Source organism: Cricetulus griseus, chromosome 7 (genome assembly GCF_003668045.3).
Source record: "Cricetulus griseus strain 17A/GY chromosome 7, alternate assembly CriGri-PICRH-1.0, whole genome shotgun sequence".
NCBI classification, from domain to species: domain Eukaryota; kingdom Metazoa; phylum Chordata; class Mammalia; order Rodentia; family Cricetidae; genus Cricetulus; species Cricetulus griseus.
The window spans coordinates 8,410,061-8,436,473 of NC_048600.1; the positions used below are offsets into that span (position 1 = coordinate 8,410,061).

The following is a 26,413-nucleotide window of genomic DNA, read 5'->3' on the forward strand; positions in this document are numbered from 1 at the left end:
ATCTAATTAGGATACCTGGTCAGTAAAACTTTAGACTGTTACCCTGAGAGATGAGGATGGTCCAGAAATGTATTAATGGGTGAACAGTGGTGTGTCAGGTGGTGAGTATGGTTGTCCTTGCGCAGGTGCTGGAGTAGCTGGCAGAGTTCTGAGAGAACCACCGGAGGACCTTGCATTTTAAAAGCACATGATAAGTAGTTGTCAGAATCAATAGTTTTTTGTTGTTGTTGTTGTTTTCTGTTGTTGTTGTTTTCTGATGGAGACCTACGAAGTCACTGGAAAGATGATGTACAAAACATTGGCCATAAAGCACCTGTTGCATTGCTAATGGATGTGGGCTTTCTGACGCAGGTTGTTGTTTTGGTTTTGTTTGTTCTGGTAAAGGCTTAGCGGGGAAGGGGTACAGGCTGGAGAGAAGGTAGATTGAAAACATTAGCCATGCTAGCAGATACTGGAAAAGGTGAGGAGAAAAATGAGCAGAAACAGATGAAGAAGGGAACTCCTGACAAAGCAGGGTTGTGTGGAGTGCACCCAGGAGAAGAGCATCCTAGGATGATTGTGACTGGGAGGCACATCCAGAGAGGTAGGGAAAAGCAGAGGTCACACCAGCACAGACTCATCCTGGACCACAGGGACACATGGCATCAGCAGTGAGAGGCCCAGACTGTGCCAACAAGGTCACATTTGAAGTAACAAGTAAAATTTCCAAAAAGCTTCATGAGAGACAGATAGTCCTCTTTGGACCAGATTTATAGCAACCTCTAGGATGGAACAGGTATGTTCCAGTGGTGTGGGGGCTCCTTGCAGTGTGGGTTGCTAGAGGGAGGTGATCATGTGAAGCAGCTGACATTTGTAAGCCCCTTCAGAGAAGTGAAGGGTCAATCCTGTGACAGACAGTGCTGACTGGAAGACTTCTTTGTGAGAAGAGAGATGGCCAACAAAACCATCAAGGAAGCTGAGATGGGAAGAAGGGAAGCACATGGTGGGGACTTTGTCATAGGAAAACCTCCAAAGCAGATGTGGACCAGCGCTTTGAAAGAAAGGGCTATATACTGTCAAGTGCAGGGGGAGCATACCTGAGGCAGAGGCAGGTGGATCTTTGAGTTTGAGGCCAGCCTGGTCTACAGAGTGAGTTCCAGGACAGCTAGGGCTACACAGAGAACCCTGTCTCAAAAATGAGAGAGAGAGAGAGAGAGAGAGAGAGAGAGAGAGAGAGAGAGAGAGAGAGGAGAAGGGGAGGGAAGGAAGGAAGGAAGGAAGGAAGAAAGGAAGGAAGGAAGAAAAGGAGGAAGGATGGAAGAAAGGAAGGAAGGAAGGAAGGGAGGGAGGGAGGGAGGGAGGGAGGGAGGGAGGAAGGGAGGAAGGAAGGAAGGAAGAAAGGAAGGAAGGAAGGAAGGAAAGAAGAGAGGAAGCAAGGAAGATGTTATTGCTTACAAAGTAACAGAGTGGGTGGCGGGGTGGGTGGCCTGGAGAGATGGTGCATCAGTAAAGTGGTGCAAGCATGGGGAACTGAGCGTGGATGTGCAGTACCCACATAAAAAGCTGGACACGGCAGCACATGCCTGCAATGCTGGCACTGGAGAGGAAAAGACAGGCGGTCCCTGAAGCTCTCCAGGTCCCGGGTCTAGCCAAGTATGAGACCTGCAGGTTCTGTGAGAGACCCTGCATCAAAAGATAGAGTGAAGAATGATATAAGAGAAGACTAATGCTGTTCTCTGGCTTTTCCTTGCACATACATAACACATATGTAACACATAACACACACACAGAAGTAGTAGAATACAGTTGACAGTAAGTTACTGGTTCTGATTATCTTGTGATACCAAGAAGGCTCTATTAAACTCTAGCCTAAGTGGAGAAAAAGAGGCTGAGATGGTTCAGTGGTTAAAGCATTTACCAGGCAAGCTTGAGGGCCTAGTTCAGGGCCCCAGACATCAAGTAGAGGGTGACTTGTAATTTTAACCTCAGAAGGTGGAGATGGGGCTCACTAGGGCATGATGGCTAGCAAGGCTAATAACAGACTCTACCTCAATGAATAACATATGAATAGCATGTAAGAGCAATGGAAAATGATTCTTCACACAAACGTTGTACCCCCCCCATACACACAAGAAAAGAAAATACTTTAAAAAAGAAATGCCAAATTTTAAGTTATAGACATGTACCCTAATGTGACATAAATGAATCACTTCTTGATGCTATTAAAACACTCTAGCAAAAACAATTGTAGTTGAAAAGGTCCACTCTTTAGGAATAGACCATACAAGGAAATAGATTTCCCTCATATATTTGGGATATAGCTCACTGTAACATTTCATACTGTACTTACCATTCACAACTGTACTTACCATTCACAAGTGACACTGCCTATATGATTTCACTCAAAATTCACAGAGCTCTGTGAAGTAAATGAAACATCGCTCCCTATTCTATAGATGAGAACCCCAAACACAAAGATGTTGAGATGACCATATTTATACAGCTAGGAAGATGTGGGTGAACTAGACTCTGGCTTTCCAATTTAAAACATTATAGATAACATGGAAAATCTCTAAAATTTCCAGAAAGGCCTATGATTATCTTTTCATATGTTCTCACCCCTCCCTCTATAGAGCATCATCACTAGAATATCTTTTTTAAATTTAACATTGTGTCATATGCATTTACTTTTACCATGACTACCAATCTTCATAGAGATGAATAATGCTATAATATTATATATAATATGTTAATGCATCTCAAGTAACATTGTGGGTAAGGCTTTACTCTGGAAATGGAACCGAGGACCGAGAAAAAAAGGGCAGTGTGGTTATTTAAGGCCAACCAGTCTTTCATTTTGGTTTTTGGTGCTGCAGGTACAAATAAGTAAAAGCTTTTTACCATATAGGTGTCATGGAAGTGGTTACTGGAATGAACAATAACCCTCTTTCAGTGATAACCTGCCACCTTGCCTTTAAATGATATGTTTAAATCAGTGTCCAATTAATTCTGTACCCTTTCCCTTTCCACATTTGATCATTGAGAAAAATGTATGGCTAAAAATGCACTTTATTTCCCATGACGTACAAAAATAATTGTTTTACACAGAACAAGTGTCTCCTCTACATGAATAGTAAAATCTGTTATGAGAAGATGGATAACACTGAGATTTAACCAGAAAGTAAAATAACCTATGTGTCATTATATTTGGGTCACAAGGGACCATTTGGTCCTTTGCTTTATAAAACAAAACAACAAAACAAAACAAACAAACAAACAAAAAAACCCAAAAAACCACACACAACCAATTACAGCTAAATGGCACCAACTAATAGGTTAACCTACAATCTGGAAGGTGATTAATTTATCTGGAAGGCTGTCAGTTCTCCATTTCAATTTATTCAGTGACAACATGGCCTAAATCAAATTTTAAACAAATGTAAACATAGCAACTCTCTAAGGGCCAACTTCTGGCAAAACTCTCAAGAATTCTAAGTGGAAGTCTTTGTAGACCCTGAGAGGCCCGTATGTTGCTTTTAATTTAATGAAGCATCAGGACAAGTTTCCCCAAGGGCCAAGAAAGGAAGCTTATGTAACTTGGTGAGATGAAGCCATGTTAAACACTAGCTGATAGAGTTCTAGATTTTAGGCAATTCCCAGCACATGTCCACATCATCTTGAATCTTTTAAGCATGGTGTTGCTGGGTTGGAAGGAACGCTAGAGGTCCCTTAACCCTGATAGCCATCACCTGCATTTTACTGGTAAGGCATAAGAGTGTGAAAGCTACCTGTGCTGGCTAGTTTTATGCCAATTTGACACAAGCTGAAGTCATCTGTGAAGAGGGAACCTAAATTATCAAAATGTCTCCATAGAAATCAGCATACTGTAGTGATTGATGGATAGAGCCACGCCCATTGTGGGTGGGGCCACCAGGCTGCAGGTCCTGGATTCTATAAGAAAGTAGGCTGAGCAAAGCATGAGGAGCAAGCCAAGAAGCAGCACTCCTCTATGGTCTCTGCAACAGCTCATGTCTCCAGGTTCCTACCCTGGCTTCCTACATTGATGCACTATTACCTGAAAGTCTAAGCTGAAACAAACGCCTTTCTCCCCATGAAGCTTTGGTCATGATGTTTCATCACAGTAATAGTAACTAGGACATTTGCAGAGGCAGGATTGTGTCAGGACATGTCCTGTCTCACTCATCTCCAGGTCTAGCCTAGGCCTGGATCAGCCCCATTTTCAGAGACGCCCTCCAACCCCTGCACAGTGCCCCTGGGACTTACCTTCAGTGGCCCGGGAGCGGCACTGCCCAGTCATGGGACTATACTCTTGGCTCTCGTCCGCACAAACACACAGGAAGGACCCTTCCACGTTTTCACAGAAAGCCTCCCCACATACACCACTGAGCAGCTCACATTCGTTCACATCTGGAAAAGAAAGCACAGATCCAGTAAGATGTGTCTCCCGACAGCTCTTGCTTTACCTGCTGTGCCAAGGCCGGCAGTGGCTGCTGGAAGCCAGCCTACTTCCAGCGAGCCCTCAACTCCATCCTTCCCAGCAAAGGGGTCCTGCAGGCAGAGCACGACAATTTGGTCTGGATGAAAGGACAGTGCAAGCACAAAGATAAGGTTCTGAACTTCAATTCTAGTTTTCTGGGAGCATAGCGTGAGCCCCTTTGACTATCCAGCACTGTCTTCCTCGCTGATCAGCATATTGAACACACAAGGCTCCCAAAGCTCTACTATCGATCATAATTCATGGAAAAGTCAGAAGCCTCTGCACTTGGGCGATCTGAACTTAGATTTAAGATGTAAGGTTTTAAAAAGATACTTCCATGTCATAAAATACACTTCAGCCTAAGTTAACAATAGACTTTGGATGGCAGGGCACGTTCTTCATTCAGGTGAAGCCGATTGGTCCAATAACTAGTGACCAATTCCACTGTCTTTCCTTATTCTGTCGATGTCCCCATTGTAACATCTACTTTGATCAATGTTTCCTTTGCCTAACCATAAATCCATATCATTAAAGCAAAGTCAACAGATTTGCTTCACCCAAATCTGTAGTTTATACGCCCCAAAGAAAGGCTATTTATTCTTTTGACTTTGTCCAATAGGACCAATTCTCTTTCTGTTCCTAAAAAGTTTTACTGGTGGCTTCCTCAGTCGGCAAAGTACCCAACTCCATCCTGAGTTACTCACAGCTCATCGGAATTAACAAGTATAAATACCAGCTTTCATAGTTATACCTTGAGAATCTTTACAAATTTAAAAATGTGAGCAATTACCCAACTCATCCAGGAGTGGGGAAAAACAGCCTATTTTCACTTGTATACCTAGTTTGTTTTGTGTTTTTTTTGTGTGGGGGGAGTTGTTTTGTTTATTTTGGATAGGCTTGTGGACCTTGAAGTTTCAGACTATTACCTAACTTTTCCATTTCATTTGTCCATAAACTGATTTAAACCCAATAACCCAAGTTTCATTTACAAAAAAAGATGTGGTACCATAAAGCAAAGTGGGCTTGAAGTCTTTAATCACCATGGTCATAATTTCCATCAGAAAAGTTGACTCTAGAAATTGGCTGGCTCACATTTGTTAATTTTAGGTACATAATAAGAAATGAAATTGTAGTTCCCAGCTTATACTACCAGCCTGGCTACAGCAAGCTCTCTTTCCAGACTGCGTTCATTTGACCTAGAGGTATATCTTAACTTACTCAAGCAGGCCAGGTCCTTAGGGTCCCCATGTGGGGGTGTGATCTTGAGTCAGGCTGGCCCAGCTCCTGCCTTTATTTAGTTAGAGTTGAGTCAGAGAAATTAGTAAGGAAATCCCACAAGCAGAGGATGCTGGGAATTAAAACAACACATCTCCAAAGAGGCATGCAATAATGATTCTGCCATGCAGGTATATGTTAGAGAGCTGTCATTTGAACCCAGATCCGAATGATGAACATATGATGGGGCATGGGAACAGGCCCAGGTAAGAGGAAACAGAACTACCAGAGACTGGATCCACAATTTCTTCTCTGAAATGCTATATAGTATTCTTTGAGGAGAAGTACCTGTATTAGGTAGTCAGGAAACATCCCTTTAAAAATTGTATTATTATTATTTTATGTATATGAATGTTTTGCTTGCATGTTTTGTCTGTGCACCATGTAGATGCCTGGTGCCCTCAGAGTTACAGATGGTTGTGAGTCATCATGTGGGTGCTGGAATTGAACCCAAGTCTTCTGGAAGAGCAGCCATGGCTTTTCTCTAGCCCCTAGTTAATATCTCTTAAACAATCATTTTTTAAAAAGGTATTTACTGAGTTTATCAAAGTAATAGCCAAGACCCATTCTCTAAGAGTGATGCTCCATGTGCCAGACTGGAAAATCAATACGGTTTAGGCACACAGGTTAGTCCCTTTAGAATGACCAGTAAGCAGGGACTTAGGAGCCCTGTGGAGTTAACATCTGCTATTTCAGTGTTAAACAAGCAAACAGTACATACTGAGTACTTGCTGTAGATCAAATGTTATGCCCAGGGGAGATTAACCACAGCAGAAGGAGCAAGTGACAGCCAAGCCAGTGACTAGTGGTGTGACCAACCACAAGCAGCCTAACGTCGCTGGTACAGGAAAGCTGAGGAAGTATAAAGCAAGGAAGATGAGCAGAGCTCACATCAAGGCCTGTGAGTCAAAAGATAAACAAACCCTACCATCATTTTCTTGGTACCCGGGATTGAACATAGGCAGTTCTCTTATATTTTAGGTACACGTTCCATTGCTAAACTATGTTTATTTATTAAATTTTGATTTTAAAACAGGGTCTTATTACCCAAGCTGGCCTTCAACTTACTTGAAATCCTCAGGCTTCATCCTCCAGAAGAGCTGGGATGACAGGCCTGTCTACATCATCCAAGATAGTCTCATAGGCTAACCTTAGCTGTATCGTTGAACAGCTGTATTTCCTTATAATTCTTAAATAGTGACCTGTGGTTTTTGATTCGGCAATTGTTTATGCAAATTTGTGAAAACTACATGGCTGCTTCCTGAATATTTTTCTGTAATTAGGAATTAACTGAGCTTCCATAACGAATACCAGAAAAGTAGTTACAGTTCGTCCAGGTCAGGTCTAAATGGTAAATGACCTGGTGCTTGGTTGGCAAATTTCCAAAGCAAGTAAGTCACTGTCTTCGCCTTGAATGGCACCTGCCTTGTGGCAAACACAGCTCTTTTCTCAGGAGAATAAAGAAAAGGCTGCATAGTGTGTGAAGTTGTAAATTCTATAACTCCCCCTCCCACCTTTCCCTATGAAACTGCTTTAACAGAAAGCATGTTTCATAACAAGTTCGCAGACATTACAGCTGATCAGAATATGAAATGTGAGCTCGCCTCTCTGAGCCTGTGCTGGACTACACTCTGGGACATCTGATGGCATGGGAGCCTTCCCAGCCCCGTCTATCCAGTAGCAGTTGCACAATTGGAAGCATTATCATGCTGGGGTTATTCCCGGAAGCCGTGTGCCCGTAATTTATCCTTAAACGTGCTGCTAAATGAGGTGTCAAAGACAGGCAAGCAGTACCACGTGACAGACTTCATTACCTGGGGACAGGAGACTGACTACTCAGCTAGACTTAACCAGATGTCCTTTAAAAATAGCCCTAATGTCCCTCTTAATGTCTCTGTTCCCTTCAGAGGCCAAAGGACATACAATTTTCGCAATCTCAAATCCTATGATATAAAGCAAACCATGGTGAGAAGGTTCCTGCCTGAATTCACCTATTTTTGATAGCATTCATTTCTTTTGGTAAAGATGTATGAAACAGGATGAGGGGAGAAAACAAAACAAAAACCGAAAACTCACCCACACACCCTTGCCCATCCTGTGGGGCTTGAAAGCCCTGATAACAGAGGCAGCGGAAAGAGCCAGGTGTGTTGTCACAAAACCCATGACTGTCACACACAGTGTTGTTTACACATTCATCAATATCTGCAAAAGAGACATTGAACATGAGGCAGGAAATAAACACAGACTGACAAACACCAGGTATGGGATGGATAAGCAAGGGCACTGTTATAGCATAATTACATGGGAGGATCATGTTTACACAAAAAGAACTTTAAAAACACCGTACATGTTAATAAAATGTTTTGATGAAAATGGTTTGGTAGCTAAAACAGCGGGGTCTATGAGAAAACATTGACTTTTCCCCAGGAAATATTTTCACACTGAAATGACTGCCGCAATTAGACATGGTCAGTATTTCCTAAATGTTTTCAAGTGTTTATTTTCAAAGGCAGCTTTATTTTCCTACAAGCGTAAGTGCTGTCACCTCTTATAACTTATTTCTTTTTTGATGGAATATCGTCACATGCAAAATAGTGTGCTTCCTGGTAACAATACCATGTATGCATATTGTGTCCTTTGTTCGTATCCACCCACCCATTATCCCCTCTCAGGTATCCTTTTCTAGCTCCAAACAGTTATTCTTCTACTTCCATTTCTTAAATATATATATTAATGCAGAATATATGTAACTAAACATATATTCTGCATATGAGAGAAAATATATGGTATTTTTCCTTCTGATCTTGGCTTATTTTAGGTAATGTGAAAATCTCCAGCTCCACCTATTCCTGAAAATGACATAATTTCTTTCTTTTTATGGCTGAACAAAACTCTATTGTGTAATACACCATATTTTCTTCCATTCATCTGTTGATGGACAATTAAGCTGGTTGTACAACTTGGCCATTGCGGCTAGAGCTGCAATAAACAAGGATATCCAAATATGTCATGTGTTTACTTAGGGCCCTTTGGGTATATAAGGAGTCATTATACCTGGGTTATATAGTTCTACTTTTGAGGAACTTCCACATGGATTTCCCCAGTGCCTGAACTAGCTGACATCATCACTGGTAGTGTATAAAGAATCCTCACCCTTCACCCACTGTATCCTTGCATGGTATTTGGTATTTGTTTTCTCCATCATGGCCTTTCTGACTTGGGTAACATGAGTTTCTGCCTGTGTGCATGTATGTGTACCCATGTATGTGGATGCAGTGCCCATGCAGGCTAGAAGAGGGCATCAAGTTCCCTGAAACTGGAGTTGTGTGTGGTTGTGAGCCACCATCTGAGTGCTGGGAATCAAACTTGGGTCTTTTGAAAGAGCAGCCTGTGCTCTTAACCACTGAGCCATCTCTCTACCCCCCTCAACGCAGTTTTCATAACCACTTTGTGGGGGATATAGTAAACGCAAAAAAAAAAAAAAAAAAAAAAAAGCTCCAACTGTGGAGTTGTAGGAGGGAAAAAAACAATGGTTTACTCAACCATGTAGCTAACTATGACTGTGTTAAAGAGAGAATCTGATGAGCCAGGCTGCCTAGCTACTCATGAGAAAAACTACGCATCACCAAGTTACAGCTACTTAAGATCCCACATGCCAGTTACCCTGCAGGATTCTCTGCACTGGAGCTCATAAACAGTGGCCCTGTGCTTTTCCCACATTAACTAACATGTTTTATAAACTGTCTTACAACAAACTTCTAGCCAGAGTCCTTCTTTATCTTTCTAGGGACTGTGTCCATAGTCCTTCCCTTCCCATTTTTAATTAGCTACCATGCATTCTTTCAGCTACCATGCTTTCTACTCTTTCTACCTCAGAACTCAACAGCCCACCACAGACAGGGTTTTGGAGAAACAATTAAATATACGTGAAAAAGAATGGATTTTCATGGTAAAATGATGGATCAGGTACAAATCACAAAGGGGATGGTAAGTTAAGCACCACACAGCAGGATTTAGTTTGGGAGGAGTTAACCTTAGTAAGATTGAGCATTTCCCTTCCAAAGCTCATGAAGCTAAGCTGTAGGACAGAAGAAAAAGAAGATATATCCAACAAATTTTCTTATTTCCTTTCCAAACTTTCCAAAACTGATATTGTTAAGAATAAAATCAGGCTGCCTCATATTTTAATTGAAACATTTAAGTTATTAAATTAAAGTTTCCTTAACTTTCTTTTCTCAGTTTCATGAAAGCTGGGCCCCTCTCCTCCTGACTGCTCTGAGCTCACCCTGGTCCACCTCTGCTTCCTTCTCCAGCATCTTTACTCACTCTTCTCCCTGCTCCTCCCCCCACTGCCCTTGAAGTGTTCATTTCTCCTGGAAAAGCTGTCTCTTGACCTCACCTCTGTCTGCTATTTTTCTCTGGCACTGATGCAAAATGTCTCCTTAGAGTTGTCTACACTCACTGCCTTATTTTCTGATGTAGCCATTCTTCTGCCTATGTGATTGGTTCCAAACCCAAGGATGCCCAATTCCTTTATATAACCAACACTGTATTTGCAAATAACCTACACCTATCCACACATCTCTTATATTTAAAATTACTTTTGTTTTTTAGATTTGTCTACTTTTATGAACATGGGTGTTTTGCCTGCACAGACGTATGTGCACCACAAGTGTGCCCAGTGCCCCCAGATGTCAGAAGAGGGTGTAGGTTCCCCCTGGAATATGGAGCTATAGGTTATATGGAGTTAATGAGTCACCATTAAGGTGTTAGGAATCAAGCCCAGATCATTTGCCAAGCAAGGGCTCTTAACCACTGAGACATCTCTCTTACCCCACTCCACTCCCATGTTTTTTGATACCTCTTTTTTCTTTCAGTGTTGCAATCGATTCCAGGACCCCATGAATGTCAGGTAGGTACTCTACCAGTGAGCTACCATTCCCATCTCATCCCACAGACTACCTGTGGCACCCAATGCATTGTACATTCCATACAAACAGTTGTTATATATGCTGCATTGTTTCAAGACTAACAGCAAGAAGATGGTCTGAATATGCTCAGCACAGATGGGACTTTGTCAAATATTTTGAAACTGCTGATAGCTGAACTTGAGAGCACAGAACTCACAGTCACATCTTATCCAGTATTCAGAAATTATGGCGAAGTTGTGCGATACAATATCCGTGTATTAAACAAGCCTCCTCAAAGCACTATGTTAGGAACATAAAACGCTAGAAGAACCTGATACATGTCAACCATCACCATCATCTCCATTCTTCATCCCCAATGACCTGCAATCTCCCTAACTTTGTCCCACTGAAACACAGATGCTAAAACCTGTGTTATCCCAAGAATGGAGATACCATAATAGAGGGAGACATTTTAGGTTTACAGAGAAATCAGGCACTAGGGAGATCTACAATGATGACATCAGCTAATAATCTAAGCAACAGAGGAGAGGCTACCTTAAATGCCCTCCCCTGAAAATGAGATTGATAACTGACTTATATGCCACCCGATAGCCCTCATCCAGCAGCTGGTAGAAGTAGAAGCAGACACCCACAACTTATCACTGAACTAAACTGGAATCCAGATGCAGAGAAGGATGAGTGAAGAGCAAAGGGGTCCAGACCAGGCTGGTGAAACCCACAGAAACAATTGACCTGAACATTGGGGAACTCTTGGTCCCCAGACTGATAGCTGGGATACCGTCATGGGACTGACCCAGACCCCAGGAACGTGGATTTCATTGAGGAAATCTCGGAAATCTACAGGACCTCCTGTAGTAGTTCAGTACTTATCCTTAGCATAGGTGTGGACTTTGGGAGCCCATTCCACATAGAGGGAGCCCATTCCCTGAGCCATGACACACAGGGTGGGCCTAGGCCCTATCCCAAAGGATATGATAGACTCTGATGACACCCTATGGAAGGCCTCACCATCCAGAGGGCGCAGAAAGGATATGTGATAGGTAGGGTTTTAATTGGGGGGGGGGTGGTAGGGGTGGATAGGAGAGAGAAGGGAATTGGGATTGTCATTTAAAACAATCTTGTTTCTAATTCAAATAAAAAAAATCTGAAAAAAAAGAGTGGGAGTTGGGAATGGTACAATCTGAGATGCAAAAGACTAGGTGGTCACTGCTCCCTTTTAAAAAATATCATGTGTGGTTTTTATCTGTAGTAGTTTCTGGTTGTTTTTTGCTTTGTTTCATTTTAATGTGATGAAATAATAATTTTTCTAATTGTTATGAAGATGACTTAAATTGAGGCCTGTAATTTTTAGTCTTTGAGTAGACAAACAGAAGACTTGTTTGACAAGAGAAAAATAAAATAAAGCCTTGATTGTAGCCCATTTAATTAAAAAATAATCTGTGTTATCCCCTTATACCTGATTCTCAGGTCAGCCCCCATTGCCTCTAAGTCTGGTGAACACCCATATCTTGAACACTCTTCCCAGGTTCAAGAACATCATTATTGCTCTACTTTCCATGGCCTGCAGGTTCAGAATTCCTGGGATCTACTGCATACTAGCTTTCCCCATCTACCCTCTCAATGCTTCAACTATGAGAACCACAATCCTTCCCCCAACTACACTTCTTACTCTTAACTGTTTCTATTTGGTTTTCTGCCATCATCTTTATCAAGCCTAACAGCTGAATTTAAACAGAGAATTTCAAGCCTCTTCCTGACATGGGTGAGCATTTTCTCTCATTCCCACTCTTCCCTTGGATCTATCTTGTCTCCCTAACTTGAATAGAAAACCCAGCTCAATCATTTCACATATAAACCAGCAAATCTTCCTCATGGCATCTAATGCAGCAAATTGATTACACTGATCTGAATGCCCACACAAAGCTGGGATTACGGCTGCTTTACTGATTGTAACAGTGAGGAGGAATTCTATCCTGTCGCTGACTCATTTAATACAGGCCATTGCTAACTTTGGACTTCCTGAAGTGGGCGTCTGTCAAAGAGATTATGTTGTTCTTTGCACTGCAGGCTTTTGGGGGCTGCAAGTTCAGCAACTCTTCAGTTACCATTTACATGCTGATGGATTCCCAGTCTCTCTCAAAGCTTGAGTTCTGTCCTGTTGAAACATTTATCTAAGACCAAATAGACATGCCAGTGACAAATGAACTTGCTATCACTGCCCTCCTCACAACAGCTCTGTTTCTCCCATACACCCTTCATCAGCAGTTCCAACCAGACCCTCATGCCAGAAATCTTAACACCACTCTCCCCCTCTTCCTATGCCTTCCGAAACTCCCTCTTGCTGCCCTACCCTGTCTCTTATCTTCCTGGATACTCCTTATACTCTAGTTGGCATCCCTATCTCCAGTCTTGCTCTCCCTCTAACCTAGTGGTCCTCAACCTTCCTAACACTGAGACTCTTTAATACAGTTTCTCACATTGTAGTGATCGCAACCATAAAACTATTTTCATTGCTATTTCATAACTGTAGTTTTGCTACTGTTTTGAATTGTAATGTAAATATTTTTTGAGGTAGAAGTTTGTCGAAGGGGTGGTGACCCACAGGGTTAGAAGTGATGTAATCCACTTTCTCCTTAACTGTTGCTAGTGTGCTCTTTGGAAAATACAAGCCCACCCATGCCATCCCCTTGCTAAAAATGTTCACCATCTCTTCTTGGCTGGAGCACAAGGCTTCCATTATCTGACTCTCAACTACATGTGTGGTAACTGTTCTCAGATAGTCTTCTCAATTTGAACTCCAGCTCCGTTTGGATGAACTAGAATGGAGTCTCACTGACCTTAAAATGCAATCAGTCTCCTTGCCTGACTGATTCTCCCCCTCCTATCTTTGCTCAGGAACTCATGCTGATCCTTCCAGAGTTAGCCTAAGGGGCACTTCTGTTGTGGCCACTCCTTCAACTACTGCAGAGACAGATATTAGGCCACACCTCCTTTTTCTATGCATATATTAGGCTTGAAGGGATGGGGAACCTTCAACACACCCTCACCAGCAACTCATTTCTCTATTGAAATGGGAAGGAAAAGGAATTCAGCTGCTTCTGGCTTCTCCGTTCAGATTCTTAAAATTAGATATCTCACTTTTTCTTATTAATTTCATGCAATTCTAGCAGAGAATGGCCTCTTATTACTGTTTACCAGCATAGGAACTGAGTAACTGGCCTGAAGGTGAGCAAGCCCCCAGCTGGCTATGAATTACTGGGCGTCCTGCAGACTCAGTTTACTGTAACAATGATTCACCAACCAAGTTTAGATGAGTAATATTTTGGACTGGAATGAATAGGAAGAAGGAATGTGAAGTGCCTGCTGGGGACTAGTGGTGCAACAATTAATATTTTATAAAAATGATATAATGCAACTCTGCAGTTTCTTATTTTCAACAGTGAGGTGAGGTAATAGCTTAACTGAAGGACAACATTGGTTTCACTTCTCAGAGGGGCCAGGCAAGAGCTCTCCCACTGAGCTAGATCCCCAGTCCTTCGCTTCAATTCTTTAATGGCCTACATAAAAATTATTTCACTTTCTTTGATGATGTGCGGTTTCAAATCTATTTTTCCATCATCTGTTTGGATAGATGATTACCATTCTGCTTTGCCAAGTCAAGACTAATTTATGAACCATCAAAATATCACATTTTCTTTGTTTAATGTCAAAATATCTATAGAGATTTTCCTTATGGGTCTGGTAGGAGCCATGGTAGAAATTATCACTAGTAACACTACCCCCAAAGCTAGTAATCTATTGGAATTGACTGCCTAGTGATTCCTCAGTCATCAATTCACACATAGTATCATAAAAGAACTACTAATTTCTCATACAGCTCTACTCTTCATATTTTTACTGGGAAAAATGCAGGTAAATATTGATGTTTCAATGTAAATGAAGTCACAAAACAATACCACCTACAAGGCCAGTGGGTCACTAAAAACTGACTCCCCGTCCCAAAACAAAACAAAAACAAAAAACTTCTAAATATTAGAAAGGTAAATGGAACACAGCCCAGGATGCTTAGAGTTGCCAACAGCTAGTGTTAGAAGTTGCAATTGTGTCATTGGTTGTCAAATCCACACTTTTAAGGTCATAACAGTTGAACTGTTTTGCACATCTGAATCAATATATTTTCTTAATTTATCTAAAATTTTTCAAAACTTATGTGAGAAAACAGAACTCCAACTTTCCTTTAATTCAAGAACAGAGGTTAATGAAGTCACCCAGTCTTCACCTTCTCACTTTGGTAAAGTGAACAGTGAAACTAGGGGGGAAAAACATGAAAGATTCAACATGATTTTCTGAAAGAGAATAGGTCAGGCAGTTTATACTCTCATCAAAAAAAATTAAAATGTTTTCAAAGAACTTGACAGTGAAATTCAAAGCAATCACAAATGGTCCCACTAGGTGTCACATTCAGAAAAGCCTACATGTATCACAGCAAAGGTACATTTTTGTCTATTTTGTTAGGAAAGTGGTTTGGTCTTTTCTTCAGACAAATGCTTCAGTTTTGTTTTGTTTTCAATTATGAAAAAGAGAGCCTGTTTCCTCAGACTCTTAACATCTGTGCTTTGTAGATTTTTCTCCTCTCTACTTCCAAGTGAGATATATCCATGCACTAGAGGCAAAGTCTCAGAAATGAGTCACCCTTCTGCCTCTAGGATACTCTAGCAAGGGCAACGGTAGGAATGGGAGTGCCATTTGTGATACTTGGCCATTTACAAAATCTCTATAGTGGTTGCAATGTTGGGAATGAAGATCCTTCATGCTATCAGGGAATTATTGCATGAATCATATTGTTCATCCTGACTTAAAGGAGATTTCAGTTTTATCAAAATTGGCCTCTTCATTTTAAGAACCAGAAAACTGGAGCATGGAGAGGGAAGTGACTTCTGACAAGTAACAAAAACAGTAAGTGGTAGAGATGGCAAAAAACTAGTCCTTGTTGAGGATAACTCTTTAAATCCATACCGAAGGCTCTGCAACATGTGGGCTTGCCTCTTACAGGGATGGTTCTAAAATGTTACCCATGTGATGAGTGAACAACACTATGAGCCCAACAAAAGCATAAAGGAGCATGTGCACTGGAGAGATGCAAATCAAGCCACATTGTCTGCCACTCACTGGCATCACTTAATGACTTGAAGTTTAGAAGGTCCTCCTATCCTTAGACAGGTGTTAACAAAGAAGCGTCATCATACTGAAACCTAGAAACCAGAGCACGGTAGGTTCCAAAGATATTTACCAAAAAGACTCCTGGAAAAACAAATACCAGGTTCAATGGTGTGTGAGTCTCAGGAAGACTCAAGCTGATAGCTAGAATGGATATTCTTTAATCTTTTCATCAGAAGGAAATGACCTACTATTTCAGCTGAGATCTTCCTGATTACCTGCAATTGGTATAATGTTTGGTGCCAGAATTTTAGGAAAACAGTCTCCTAAAGGGTCTTGTATTAAAAGGGACAAAGGCTTCTGCTCAGGAGAATTGCAGACCTCACACTGTTTCTTGAAGAGAGTCCGGGTTGACAGTAAAGCAAACCCCAGCCAAGAAGTGGAACTGAAAGATGTTAGCAGAATGTCTGCCCAAAGGAATTTGAAAATGGCATGGCTGCTGGCCCAAAGGAGATTAAGGTATTTCTCACAGCATAGAGGAAAGCCAGCAGTGAGCAGGAGATGAGCACAGGCATGAAGAAAAAATAAAATTTAGCCAATAGGAAATTAAAAACTGGATTTGGAGAACATCCAGACAATACAATAGGATATTGTAGAACTTTGCTAAAAAGGTCCACTGAGGTCTGGCAATATCCACAGGGCTGGAGAATATTGTCCTTATGTGTTATGGATAATAATTTAGTTCTGGGAAATAGGCGAGCCCAAAAAACAGCAAAAAACCAATGTCTTTGTATAGTCTGACTTCCATGCCAATAGAAGAACAAGAGAGAAGGCAGAATAAAAAAATGTGGGGGAATTGATGCTCACAAATAGATACACTAAGAAATGAAAGAGGCCAGAAATTCTAGAAAGCAAGGCTGGCCAATGAGAGACCCTCCTGTATGTGCCCCCCCCCCCACCTTAGGATACACTGCTTGAAGGGACTTACTTAAGTAATTACTTACAAATGTCAGGACTAGATATCTACTTGATTTCTAAAAGCAGCTTTTGGGTCCAGAGAGCCAAATGCTGATATTTGTCAGCCATGGCAGACTACACCAATTCCTCTCTTATAGTTACAGACATCAAAAACCAACCTTAAAAATCACAAGTATAATCCCAATTATCTAATCCAGTGGTTTTTCAACCTTCCTAATGCTGTGACCCTTTAACTATATTAAATATAGTTCCTTATGTCATGATGACCCACAATCATGAAATAACTTTGGGTGCTACTTCATAATTGTGATTTGGCTACTGTTATGAATCATAATATAAATATCTGTTTTCCACTGGTCTTAGGCGACCTATATAAAGGGGTCATTCAACCTCCAAAGGTTCCCAACCCACAGTTTGAGAACCTCTGATGTAACCTGTAAAGGGGGAAGGCTTCTCTGACTCTCTCTCTCCAAATCTAATAGCATGTCCTCCTGGTTTTATCTCTTGCTTCTATCTCCATTCTCTTCTGTGCATTCCAGCCTTGTCAGGACAATGGTTTTGTGCTTTCAGACACTTGGGATGAACACAGATTTATTACTCATAATAACAAAAGGCTTAAACTTCTAGAAATATTCAGTCAAGTAACTTTCTATTTAAACATTGTTATGGTTTGAATACAATGTGCCTCCTGCCAAAAGACCTGTGTGAAACTCTTCACCCCAACCCACGGTGCTACTTAGGACATTCTAGTATCTTAAGAAGACAGGCTTACCTGGAGAAAATGAGTCATAAGGAAGGTCCTTGGAAGCGTTTTGCCTAGGTCTACTTCCAGTTTCTTTTTTGATGCTTCCTGTCTACCATAAGGTGAAAATCTCTTCTACCCCGTGCTCCTGACCTCATGATGTTCTGCTAGGAAGCCTGAGGCCAAAAGTGACCATTCACCTCAGAAACCATGAGTTAAAATTAACCCTTACTTCTTCAAGTTGGTTGTGTTGGGCATTCCATCAGGGCAATGTGAACCTCTTCAGTCCATCATCGAGCGTAATGATGAGAAGGGTTTTATGGCCTGACCTCTGAACTCGTCCATCCTTGAGTTCTAAATCACTTGCTTTTCCAGCTGGCCCCTCTTCCCCTGCATTTCTACTTCCACTTCCTCCCCTATCTATTAGATCACTGCCCAAGAACCACCATTTCCAGGTACTCACAGTCTTACAAAATCAAGAACTATCTTCCCAAAGAACCATATTTCCCAGCCTCTGCACCAATCATGGCATTTAATGTTTTTACACATGCTATCTTTCTTCCTTCATTTCTCAGTTGCTCTTGGATGCATCCTATATATGAGACTCTCCCTGAATGGGCTCTTGGTAAGATCACCAATTTGCTAGGCAATCATCTTCTCATCACTCTATGCAATAGAGGCAGCTGAACACCTTCCGATCTTTGAAGTTGGTTTCCATTATCTCCTATGCTTCTGGGTTACACAACCATCTTTGGGTCACTCCTCAAACAGTCTTGATTACTTGATAGGTACACATTGATGTTTCTCAAGCTCATTGTTGGCTTATCTTCTGTTCTCACTCTGTGCTATTTCTTGATGGCCTCATCCATTCTAACAGCTGCAAGTATCACCTGCATTTGAGGACTCTCAGCTGTATCTTCAGTCTGGACTTCACAGAACACTGTCAATGCCTCTTCCCAGTTACTTATACAATAAGTGAACAAAACAATATTAGATATATTGATGTCTTGGACAATATAATTTACAAACTAGCCCTGATTGACATAGATATGCACAACTACCTAATATACATTTGTTCCTAAGTTTATGTTCTAGTTTGTTACCTATTACTGTGATAAAAACACTCAGAACAAAAGCAACTTGGGTAGGAAAAGATTCAGTTGTCTTATATATAGATTATATATAATCCATTACTGAGGGAAGTCAGGGTGGGACTAGAAACCAGTTGCAGGAATTGAAGGAGAAACCATAGAAGAATGCTGTTTTCCAGCTTGCTCTCTATGGTTTGTTCAGCCTGCCTTTTTTTTTTTTAAATACAACAAGCACACCTGCCCAGGTATAGCACTGCGTAGAGTGGGCTTGGCCATCCCACTTCAGTCATTAAATGCCCCATAGACCTGCCTACAGGCAATATGATAAAGGCATTTTTGAAGCCGAGGTTCCTCTTCCCAGATAACCCTAGCTATGTTGACAATATTAGCAGCACTGTGTTAGAGGAACATTTACTGAGTTGATAATTTCTTTTTTCTTTTAATCATTAATTTATGAGTACTCTATCTGCATGTATGCCTGCAGGCCAGAAGAGGGCATTAGATCCCACTATAGATGGTTGTGAGCCACCATGTGATTGCTGGGAATTAAACTCAGGACCTCTGGAAGAGCAGCCCAGTGTTCTTAATCACTAAGCCATCTCTGCAGCCCCTCAAGTTGATAATTTCTTATGCCATAATAAATTCAAGGATTAAAGTAAATTAGGGTATGTTCTCTGAGCATAGTAAGGTAGACATACATAACAAAAAAAATGGCTAAAACACCCCCTAAATGTCTGGAGATTTAGAAAATTATTTCTAAACAGTTCACTGGTAGAAGGGAAAAATGACAGTGGGCTTCAGAATATTTTTATATGGATGATAAAATACAAAATATCCAGGCTCCAAAGTCATTCTTAGGAGGAACTCTATAGCTATAAATGCATGTATTATAAAAGATAGTTGAGAGGTAGTGGTTTAAGGATCTAGAAACTAAAGACAAAATGCACCTAAAGAAATTAAATAGAAGAAACAACAAACATACACACAGAAAATACATAAGTAGAAAACAATGAATAATGAAAAAAAAATCTGTTCCCTGTGAAGGGATTCTACCACAGTAACCTTGGTCATTACTTCCTGCTCATTGTAATCTATTCCTAAACCTTTTTTTAAAATTGCCAAACAGAGGCAAGATATTTTTCCTTGTTTAAAACAATACAACCCAGACTCAGACTACACATGTGACACACTGTGTCTTAATGCTTTAATTGCATTTTAGTAAGACCTACTGCAAGTCATGAGGAATATATGAATCCCCTGTGTCCAAGGAACTATGTGTTGTTCTTACAGAAAGTGATAAAGCAATATTATGGAGTGATTTCTATCAGTGTTCTGGTGAATATGGTTTAATATTCAGAACAGACAGAAACTGTAATACTATAGGGTGTGGGAGTTAGACACATTGACTGCTTAAGAGGCTGTTCATATTTCTAGGTTGTTCACTAAGAGATGCTGAAGCTGAGTAGGCACCATCTACTCTGAGAGTCAGCTGCTCAGCCCCAGAGTGGCTTCCAATCCTGGACCCTTCCCTAATCTGCACCATTTTCCAGACATTTAAAAGTAAACATTGTTAGAAAATGCTCTTTTACACAAAAGTAAAATATAAAATAAATGAGGTTTTTAATTTTGTGGGTTTTTTTTAATACCCAAAAGAGTCCTAAATTTTAAGTGTTTAAATTATCCTCCATTCTCATCCCCAGAAGGTAAAGACAAAGAAGTAGGATAAATAACAGAAGGTTCTTTCTGGATCACCCAAAGGAGGTCAGGAACAAGCGTTCTCATGAATGAAGTCTTGCAAGGCTTGCTTAAAAAAAGAAAAGGAAAGAAAAATTCAAAAAGCACACGTCACATCAGGATTACATTTCAAACCATAGTGACAAGCTGATTCCATTAGTGACCAAGAGAGAAGAGGAAGTGGCCTGACCCTAATGGGTTTCCTCACTGAGAGAGCTTGCAGAGCTCAGGCCTTACATCTGGTAAGGTCGTTTGTGTTATTAAATAGTTTGGAATGCATGCACTTTTTGCTTGGCAAGGATCTTCCTTCTAGAGACCAGAGCTGCAGCTTGGAGCTGGGGGGGCACAGCCTGGGGGAACATGGGTTGGTCAGATACCTATTTGGTTCCAAGGAAACCTCGATATTTCGCATAAAGATTCACAATTGAGGATCTGGCACAATGAAGAAAAAAATTAAGTTCACAAAGTAGGATGTAATGACACAAGACATGCTTTTGTTTTTGTCTAGTTTGAGACAGCATCTCCCTCTGGCTTGTCTAGAACTTGTGGAGATCCTTCTGCCTCAGCCTCCAGTAATGCTGGGATTTCAGGTGTGTAAACTCTCACAGCAACTGATTTTCTTTTCAGAAAGCAAAACAAACAAAGAACCCACATGGTACATTGTCTATATTTCTTTGGAGAAATAAGAAAATATATTTCTGAATACAAAAGCACGTTTTCCATTTTCTTCCCATTTCTTTCCACCAAGGCTAGGATAATAGCATAGAAAAAGTAGAAAAGTGACTGAGAAGGAGGAAAATCTGTGAGAAGGAGTTAGATTTGTTACAGAAAACAAACCTTTCTAAAATCTGAAAGAATAACATAAGAAGCTTTCGCTATAAGAACATTTTTTCTACCCTGAAGGCACTCATAGAGATCATGGGAAATGGAGTACTTAGGTCCCACTGTAAATTACATTCATGTCGTTCAGAGAAAGTTCTCTGGAGAAAATCAGAAAACATCCCATGCTTCAGTTGTATGTGGCTGAATATATGTTTTGTCTTCCACAACTCTCACAAGAGACAGAACGCATGGAATATGCCTGTGTGTTTTCATGCCGTCATAAGTTTTATGAATGCAGTATTACATTGTCTTAACACATCTATTAGTAAACATTTACATCACCCATGTATTCATTTACTAGCTTTATACTTTTTATACTAGCCTGCTTGGAAAGCACAAAGGTCCTATTCTAAATTCCAAGCCACACTGTACATTTTGTTTTCCTACACCATTTCTTCGGCTAAGCGGCCAGTGTGGACTGGGAGAACGCCCTCGGCATAGGCCAAACATATCAAACCCTAGATTCATCTTTTTGACACATAGGCCCCAGAGGCAACATAAAATCAGCCAAAGGGTTTTCTTTTTTTCCCCCACTATTCTAATTTTTCTCTTTCTATATTCCAATAGAAAGCCAAGAAAGATCAATTATAAAACCACAGAAAATAGACAGTATACCTCTAGAAATACTAGCTCCTATGCTTCAGTGCAAGGATGCGTCAGTGGTGGCCTGAACCTCACTAGAAATTAAGATACCAAAACAATTTGAAACATCAAGTATCTGGTGGGAGAATGGAAAAGTTGAGTTGGCATGTGACATTCTTAGGACCATAGAAGGTGAAGAATTAAAGCAAATCATGGAAAAATGAGTTACTATGCTATACATGACTTGGATTTAAAAACAGAGATAGTAACCCATTAATACATACACCTAGACCTGGAACTACCAAGTAATTTCACTTGCAAATAATCTGTGTGACCCATATTCTCCAAGCACTGATAATACAAAATGAACATGTTTTTAATGTTCCTGATTTTATATAACAAAGGAAATAAGAGACAGTGACTAAAGTACCCATGTAAGAAGCACTAAGATAGCAATAACAACACAGTCATGCAGCAAGCTCTGTGGGCTAGGCGTCATGCTGGGTTGATGGTGCCAACACATACCCAGCTCACATGGGTAGCACAGTCCTCATTATCCAGGGGAAATGGGGTAGTGCTGCTTTGATAACTTACCCAGTCCACACAGCTAAGAAGGAGCTGGAAGTCAAGTTCACATACTCAGATCCCACAACTCAACTCTCCAACTGCTTCTGTGCCCAACCATCACTCGCGACATGCTTTATAGAATAAGGGAGACTTTGAAAACGTGCACAGCATGCTTGGCTCAGGGCAACCTTGTTACAAAGGTTTCCTAATACAGGATGAAGTAAAGACAACACTGCCTCCACCATTCATTCACCAAATACCGGTTATGCCCTTAGTGTTTCCAGTGGCATACAAAGCACAGAGCAAAACTGAAAACTGTCCCCGCCTCCCTGGCCCAATGGCAGTGATGATAGCAACACACACACAAAGGAGGGCAACAGAGTGGGAATGGAGGAAGAAAAAGCAAAACACTGAAATAGGAATTCACATGCACTAAGGGGTGAGAAAGCCTGAGAAAAGTGGTTGAAAAGTGCTCCAGGAGTGCAGTATTTGAATAAAGGCCCCAGGAAGCAGAGATGAGGACCTCTGTGCTCCTTATTAACATAATAAATGTCCTCATTTGCTGCAGCTAAAAGCATACCAATTAATACTTAACCTACCCATAGGCTCGTTGTGAAGGTCAAATGAGAAGAAAGGCATGATGTACTTAAGGTGGTGCCTGGCTCGGTGAGAACTCCATGAATGGCAGCTAACCATTATGAATGCCGTTGTTTTACTAGCAGTCCTGGAACCATTCCCTGCCCACATGCATGGCGAGTCCAAGATAATTGCCTAAGTAGCTGCTTCTAACCTGACATGTGAAGCAGTAGAATTTAGATCTGAAGTATGAAAACGTCATGTAAGAACTTCCCATGACCTGTGAAGACCTCTCAATGTAGGTTACACCAAAAGAATTGTCAAAACAGGTATCTCAGGCCAGGTGCCAAGGGCCTGTGACAGCATCAATACAAGGGATGTGCTGTCTGTTCCCATTCACTGACCCTGCTTCTTGACAATCTCATGTCTTATTTGGTTACAAGGAAAGTGTGGATGATTCTACCTGTCTCTGGGCTTGCAAAGGTCAATAGATGGTAAAAGAGGCTGAGAAAGAGTTTCTGAAAATTCTTCTTCTGTTAGGAGTTTCCTTTTCCAGTTTCGATGCACAATCAAGCAACACATGGGAAAATCTGGATTCCAGGCCTAAAAGCAGCTTGCTCCATCAGAATTCCCTCAGCTCTCTGCCTAATGACGTAAATATCCATTTTCATTCACCTTTGTTGAAGTGTGTTCACAGGAAGAGTGAGTATGAACAGTAGCCCTGACAAGTGGAACCCACGTCCGTCCTTTACTTGGAATATCATCTGAGCCTTTTTCCTTTTTTGTTTCTACATGTGCTAGACAATGCAGCCCCTTATTAAATTTCCCTCCCCACCTTTTAGTCATCCAATAAAGGTAAGAAACACTCAAATTGTGTTTCCTCTGTAGAACTTTCAGTTTCAGACCTTACAATGACTAAAAAATAAACCTAAAGATCTTTTGCCCAGGCAGCAGGGTGCAATCTATTTTGGGTCAGGATACTTTAACGTTATTCTTGGCTAAGTTACTTTCAGAAATATTTTTCTCTAGTGATGGATATGAAGTTCTATTTTCGTGCCACAAAACTACTGATGCCCTGATGCTCTGTTGACAGTGGGTTTCTCCTTTCTTTTTACACTGGGCATAGAAAATGTACCTCAAGGTGAAACACACAGCACACTTGCTTCCGGCTCATTATTTCCTGGAGTGGAGTTGCTCAACGATGACAAAATTAGCTACAAGTCTGAAACCACCTTATTTCATTCACATTGCTACTACATATATATTATCTATATGCTTCAAGAAGCCAGCTATCTGTAATAGGTGACCTTTTATATCTTCTTTTTTTTTTTCTGGATGAATAGGTGAGCAAGGAGTAGCTTGCAGTTAGTGCCCAAGAAGGGTCTCTGTAGTTCTCTAACAGTAGAATTTGATTTTGTGGGGACTGAGGAGAAAATTCTAGACCTCTGAGCTCCAGATCGATGTTCTAAGAGATTCCCTCTCTGTCTTGCAGATTTAAAATTCTCAATGAGTATCAGAACTGTCACGAAGACTAGGAAAAGTCATCTGTCACACAGTCAGTACTAAGTATTATTCTGAGAAGTGAGAAATAACAGTATCATCATTATTGCTGGGGGTGGAAACATAGCAGTAGAACACAGAATTAAAACAAAAGCCTTTTCTCTTTCCAACAGGAAAAAGTAATGCCATACATGCATCTGATTTTTAACAGATTTTGCTTCCAAGAGGAGTTGTAGATTCTCAGTGAGGTTTTATCATTTCTGTAGATCCCCTGCTCCCCTCTTACTGCCCCCAGCCTTTTGTACTCTCAATACAGAGAGGGGCATTTGCTCTCACCATAGAGCCTGCACTGAGATCACTAAGCTGAGCTCACAATTCACATGTGGACTGACACTCATGTCATGTTGATTTGCGTTTTATTTCTCTGTTGGGAACAAAATTCATGCTGGGGATGGAGAGAAGGCCTTCTGCTTGTCACTTTGAACCTTTGGCTATTTACTGATGGTGCTCTGTCACTTAGGAGTCAAAGACCAGTTTAAAATTAAGAGGCATATAATATGGATCTTTTACTCAAATGCAAAGTAACTTTTTTTCATTAACCCACTTCCAGAGGCAAAACAGTCAACTCTGCCACCTCCTTAGTGTCACATCAGCTTCCTTTCTTGTTCTAGATCTCACGGTTCCCTGAACTCTACTTTTTTCCTTTATTTGCAGGCTTTATCATGTCCCATCATCTTATATCATTTATATTATTAGTTTATTGTCTCAAAAACAAACAACCAACCAAAAAAATGGAGGTGTCTTTTGGGTGGTGGTCACTGAAGTTGCTCCAGTACTTTGGACTGTCATTTGCATGTAGTAGACATTCATAAATGACCGCTGAGGTCTAAGAATATAGCTCTGTAGTAGAATGCTTACATAGCATATGTGCAGCCCTAAGTTTCGTTCCCAGCAATTAAAAAAAATAAATAAACAAACACACACTTTTTGTTGAATGGATAAATGAAAATGCTTTCTGAACTATGGGACTTTAAGAAGGGATTATGGCACATGGTTAAGAGGCCCAATGGAGGAAAATGATGAAGGAAAGATCCCTAAGTTCTGTAAATCACTAGTGTTTTATTATTTTTCTGGCTCCTTTGGATTCTTGTGAAACCATGTGGCTGTTCTACCATGTGAGTCAGCTGGGGCACATGAGCTTTCAAGACATGTGCTGTTCACAACACCACTGGATTACAACACAAATTCTCACTAAGCCTTGACACAAAATGGGTATGAGGCCAGAGGTAGGGTGATGCAGTCAGGGAGCAAGAAAGGCTTCTCCCCAGGCGTCCAGGGCAGGCTGATGATTCCCAGGGTTTCTTCTCCCTTCCCAGGTACACACATTCTGCTAATGATGATGAAGGCATTCCCTGAGATGGTTAGTGAATACCAAGACAAAACACCATTCATGCAAATTAAAAATCCACAATAAAAATAATAATAAAAATTCAAGAGCAAAAGAATTGGGAATTTTAAAGTAAATGGATAGGGCAAAATGGGTTATAAAATGATGTATGGGAAATAAGGAAAATTCACTGTCTCTTTACACACAATACAAGAGCTCTGGCTACACAGTGAAAGGAATGTAGTAGCAGGAGAAGCCAAACTATAATCAAGAGACAACACATAAGGATAGAGGACAGCATCCATCTAAAGGGCCCTATTCCCCTGTGATTTCTGAATACCCAACTCTGGGATTTATAATGTACATATGCATATATATACATATATATATATACTTATGTACAATATACTGTATATAATTATATATATATATATATATCACATGATCTATAGCATGCTACACCATGTAGTTAGATCCATAAAGCACAATTATGTCATTTGATTTAAATATAAATGAACAATGTATCCCATGGGG

General features: G+C 40.8%; 1 protein-coding gene across 10 annotated transcripts in view; it reads right to left on the reverse strand.

Moving 5' to 3' along the window:
• The window catches only part of Ltbp1 (latent transforming growth factor beta binding protein 1), a 373,886-nt gene that overhangs the window by 37,322 nt on the left and 310,151 nt on the right, over nt 1–26,413 (reverse strand). For 7 of the 10 annotated variants that reach the window (XM_027426071.1, XM_027426069.1, XM_027426068.1 and 4 more), the window contains 2 exons: nt 7,829–7,954; nt 4,264–4,407 (listed from right to left, as the gene is read on the reverse strand). In XM_027426071.1, coding sequence (XP_027281872.1) covers nt 4,264–4,407; nt 7,829–7,954 — 270 coding nt within the window. The remainder of the gene's footprint in view (nt 1–4,263; nt 4,408–7,828; nt 7,955–26,413) is intronic. The other 3 variants (XM_027426070.1, XM_027426076.2, XM_027426074.2) reach the window with 1 other exon arrangement.